Source organism: Montipora capricornis, chromosome 10 (genome assembly GCF_036669925.1).
Source record: "Montipora capricornis isolate CH-2021 chromosome 10, ASM3666992v2, whole genome shotgun sequence".
Taxonomy (NCBI): Eukaryota; Metazoa; Cnidaria; class Anthozoa; order Scleractinia; family Acroporidae; genus Montipora; species Montipora capricornis.
In genome coordinates this window covers 52,115,216-52,120,327 of record NC_090892.1, presented here as the reverse complement: position 1 = coordinate 52,120,327, position 5,112 = coordinate 52,115,216, and the positions used below count along the sequence as shown (strand labels likewise).

Sequence of the window (5,112 nt, the reverse complement as noted above, 5' to 3'; positions counted from 1 at the left end):
TATACTCTGAATGAAATAAAGACACCTATAAGGCCGGGTTCAAACGTTGAACTTTTCATTTGCCGAATCTAATGCAAATGAGAAAGATCTATTGTTTTCGCTCTTTTGCATTGGAAGCGGCACATGAAAAGTTTGACGTTTTGAACTGGGCCTTAGCTATCCTTTCATGTTAGAGGTGTATTTGTTTTCATGCCCAAAAAACTTAATGAGGAAATCTTCGTGATCTTTTTTTAATAGGGATATATGCCCTGTGTTGAAAGATTGCAATGCTCTCAGAACCGTAACTGATCTTATTACAGAGCATTTGCAGGCAAACTTCTCGGAAATAGATGCCATTGTGGGTGAGTATGGATTTCACATTTAATGCTTGTGTGAAAAAGCAAAGCAAACTATTTTCTTTGAAAAATGAGGAGAAACCTGCTGATTTTCCTTTCCATGCCTGTTTGGATACAGGAAGTATTGTAGGTAGGGTGGGTTAAGAATATTCATAGGGAATTTTTGTTTTGGAAAACAGCTGCTAATATATAACATTGCATCAGGAATTACTCAAGGCGTATTTCTGCAAAGTTTTTATCCATTAACATTTTACATCATATGAGAAATAGATGTTTTTGTGTTAACAGGATTGGATGCAAGAGGATTTTTGTTTGGTCCCCTTGTTTCCATGAATCTTGGTACGGCCTTTATTCCCATCCGCAAATCAGGCAAATTACCAGGACCGACAATCCAAGTTTCATCGACCAAAGAATATGGAAAGGTTTGTGACTTCTTTTTTTAATCAGTGGGGTTTTTGAAATGCAGAAAGTACCATAATATGAAAGTTGCTTAATTAAGCAAAGAGGGTCCTCCTTTTTCCATGGCAAAGCCTTCTTTTTGGCATACACAAAGGACCTGTGGTTATGAATCTTAATCAATTGTCTTGTGAAATAATAATTTATTATTTGTTCTTCAAAATTTGCAAGAGGCTATTTCACTTTAGGAGTATATGCTTTGCTGTTGGGAACTGAAAGAAAGAACTTACAACATAGTAATGACTAACTTTCGTTATAAACCGTAAGCAGTCAAGAATTTTTCTTTCAGGATACACTTGAAATGCAAGCAGATGCTATAGAAAAAGGACAAAAAGTTGTTGTATTGGATGATTTGCTAGCAACAGGGGGTGTGTAATTCAGTGTCTACATAATTATTTAAAAATATTTAGGGCATTCAAACTCTGTTGAGAAAGGTGAAGAAGCTCTACTGTTTTTTTGTTTTTTTGGAACAAAATTCTAGATGGTAATTCTGCAGAAATGCTTTTTCTCCCCATCCACAGCTACATGTATCACATGTTTTAAGAGCTGACAGGGTGCTTTTTCACTTGCCATGGCAATCAAATAGTTTCCAACATTTGCTATGGGTCGTGCTATGACAGCCCTACCATCTGTTCTTAGGCCAAACAAGGCCAGCTGTCTGTGACTCTTAGGTAGTGCCCAGATGATATGAACACCCTGCATGTTTAAGATACTTACTCTGGACTGGCACAAGTAAAGTGTTTCATCATAAATACGGGTGTTCTTATGTTAAATTTAGTAATACAAACCAAATAATAAGGTTGCAGTGGAGCTGAATCTGTGAACAATGAAAAGCCTAAGTTTGAGGGGTCAATGCTATGTCTGCCGCTAAGAATGGGAGCAGTATATTATGATTTTGCTCAGGGCTTCTGATTACTCTTTTAAATAAGTATAGAAAGAGCGTTACATGCGAACATTATTATTTTTTTCAGGCACCCTTCAAGCTGCTTGTCAACTTGTTGAAAAGGCAGGTGCGGTGGTGCTAGGGTGCATTGTGTTGGTAGAACTTGAGGACCTTAAAGGAAAGGACAAATTACCCGTAGCCTGCCATTCCCTTGTAAAGTTCTAGATTGAAGTAATAGTGAAGTTCATGGAGGGGTTGATTTTGTGTTAGGTCCATTGAAGGATTATACATCAAGCTTTTTGGCACCTCGTAGCTGCTGAAGGAAATGGGGTGGTGTTTTGGGGCCACTCAGCCACAGGGAAATAACTTTTTCCATTCAAGAAAACCAGTGCCACTTTCAAATTTGTAGAATCACAATCTTCATCTCTGTAGTGTATGGTTAACTTGATTTCATTGTAATGGTCACTTCGTAAAGCATTAGAAGGGTTTTTTTTCACTTGAGTGTAAATAGGAAGGCACAACAAATGAAGACAACAAGAGGGAAACATATTTTTTGTTAACACTATTACCAGTCAATGCAACATCAAGCCAGTTGCAAGCAGTTACCACAGGCTATGTGTAAAACGAAAATCGAAGACCCGGAAAACGTTTTCTATTCAAGAAAACCAGTTCCACTTGCAAATTTTTAGGATCACAATCTATATCTCTGTAGTGTATGGGTAACTTTATTGTAATGGTCGCTTCGTAAAGTTTTAGAGGTTTCTTTAACTTGAGTGAAAGTGGGAAGTCACAGCAAATAAAAACAATAAGAGGAAATCATATTTTTGGTTAACACTATGAACACTAAACTGACTAATTGCAAAATAAAGTCAATCACAAGCAGTTTCCATAGGGTGTCTGTAAAACGAAAATCGAAGACTCGGAAAACAAAGGGCCCTTTCCCCCCCTTCCCCCCCCCCCCCCCCCGAAACTATAACTTATCATCAAAGAGTAAAATACATGTAGCACAACACATCATTCCTGTTGTTACGCTGTTGTTACAGTGGCCGGTGATTAAATTTAGATCAATTACCGTAGCGTCTTCATTTTCCAGATACCGAGGCTTGTAGGTGGATCGAAGACCCCAGATAAATTCTTCACTGGCCATTTAAAACAACAGGCAAACGACAGAGATTACGTGCTTTCCCATTTACTATTTGATATGGAACTTTTTCCTTAGGCTCTTCTTTTTTTCATGGCTTTTGGTCTTCGTTTGCACATACTGGCCTGGCTGTGTGCAAAACGAAGAACGTTCGGAAATTCACCTGAAATGACTCACTATCCATTATAAACAACAGAAAAACGACGGAAATTGCCACGCGCCTCGCACGCGTAGCACTTCCACATTAGAGAAGTTTAGCATCACGTTCTCGTTACTTACCCGTAAAATTTTGAGAGTTTCAATGAAACTGTTTTGTTGGTCAACAGAGACAACATCAGTTCATAAAGAAAATTGCGGCAAGGAGTCAGTTATGAACGATCTATAACCATAAAACCTAATTTTTCCTCCTTTGGCATACCGGGAAATGGTTTTGGGGTACTCTTTTTTCCGCAAACAACTTCTTATGTAGAAGAAAGCAAGAGAAATATTTTACGTATACAGCAAACGCAAAAATAGAGAGGCATGACGCTTAAGGCCAACGGCAAACGGGAAACGGCAGGAACCTGCTTATCATAAAAGCGTGAAAATTATCTCATTTTAACTTTTTTCGTTCCTTTGAGAAGTTGCTTGATATATGGAGTAAACAGAACAGAAATGAGCTAATATCAAGCAGGGTTCTTCCATTTTTGGCAAAACCCTAATTTCACACCGACGTTTGCCATTTGGCGTAAACCTAATCTCTCCAATGCCTACTTTCACGTAGAAACGGCAAGCAGCAGCCGGCAAACGTAAAAAATGCCGTGAAGTCATGGTCACATGGTCACTTTTGCCGCTTGCGGTGCTAAATTTCTTTATAACATCTCTTAGATAGTACGCGCGCCGTGATTGGCTAAATTAGCGGGCCGTATTCTACAGTACGGCCCATTGTACAGCCCGCTAAATTTAAAATTTCGAATAAACATCTAGCAAGTTTTTCATGTCGTTTCTGTTACATAAACTTGTAAAACTGTTTGAATCTTGCAAGCAACCATTTCAAACAGCCAAAAAGATTTAGTTTTTTGGATTTTGACACGACAATCTTTGTGGCACTTGAACCTTCCGCTTGACTTCGACTAATTTCCTTGCCCGCGCTCCGGATTAACCCCAGAGATATAATAAATATCTTACGAACCTCGTTTTCTCGGTCCGTACTGGAAGTTACGGATCCCTCGTTTTTTTCCCGTTGATTTATGGCCCGCGCGCGCAAAAAGTCGGTCCGTAACTTACAGTACGGACCTCGAACTCGGTTAGTAAGAGGTATTTAATGTTGCGAAATTTGCAAAATGTTAGATATTTTTAGGCAACAATCGTTGACGATGACAAGATTTCTCTTTGTCAGCTTTTTAGAGAAAATCACCCCTAAACGACCCTCAACTCGAGATCTTGCGTTTTGTATAGAATCATTTTAAAGTCAAAGTGAATTAAAGTCTATAATGGTGTTTTTGACGAGTTTCAATTCTTGATTTTCGGTTTCCAGGAAAGCGGTTTCTTTTGGTATTTACGTGTACTTCATAATTCCGCAACATGAATTTCTTCCCTTGTAAACGACATTCTGGAATCCTGGAAACGTATAAAGAACAGTGCACAAATCACGTCAAACAAGAATTTCAAAATCCAGAGGTTAAAAGGCTTAAAGGCATAGCGAATACTAGTCACAAAATTCGTTTTTCCTTGTGGTCGTTTCAAAAATTTTGTTTCTGATACACGATCTTCAACACTATCAGGGTCTTTGTTGCTTCATAGAGGCTAAAAAATCACACCTTTTCCTTTATTCGTTCGCGCTCGCGAAACGTTCGTCTGTATCGTCCAAATGGGATCACCTTAGTCGAACGCAACTTGTTTTGAAGTGGCATTTGAGGAAGAGGAAAACAAGAAAACCAAGTCAGCTCAAGTTGTCAGATCTGAAAACAATAGGTTAAGGCAATACAATTAAAATTAGTCGCGGCTTTCAAAACTTTTTTCGTCGCTAAGTAATGAATATAACGTAATTGAAATCCCCGAAATAGATTAAAACTAGTTTTCACCCTTTTTTGGAAATACTTTTAGTTATATTTAAAGGTTGCAAAGTTTCTTCTCAGATAAAAAGGTGGAGAAATATGTTGAGAACTGTTAATAGTTTTGTGTCAAGGAATTTGAGTTGACGATCCTGTCGAAGTTGGCGTCTTCCTGTTTGTACAGTAATGAGCAAACAACGTCTTTGATTGTTTTAAAGGTTTTGTCAATCAATCCAAAGGGGACGTTTCTCAAAACAAAGGTTT

General features: G+C 38.2%; 1 protein-coding gene across 1 annotated transcript in view; it reads left to right on the top strand.

Annotated features, from left to right (window-relative positions):
- LOC138022449 (adenine phosphoribosyltransferase-like) overlaps positions 1-2,556 on the top strand; it is a 3,676-nt gene extending 1,120 nt beyond the window's left edge. Inside the window, exons 2-5 of the mRNA XM_068869581.1 lie at positions 238-341; positions 624-757; positions 1,081-1,159; positions 1,763-2,556. Coding sequence (XP_068725682.1) covers positions 238-341; positions 624-757; positions 1,081-1,159; positions 1,763-1,899 — 454 coding nt within the window. The 3' untranslated portion in view covers positions 1,900-2,556. The remainder of the gene's footprint in view (positions 1-237; positions 342-623; positions 758-1,080; positions 1,160-1,762) is intronic.
- Positions 2,557-5,112: the final 2,556 nt, after the last annotated feature.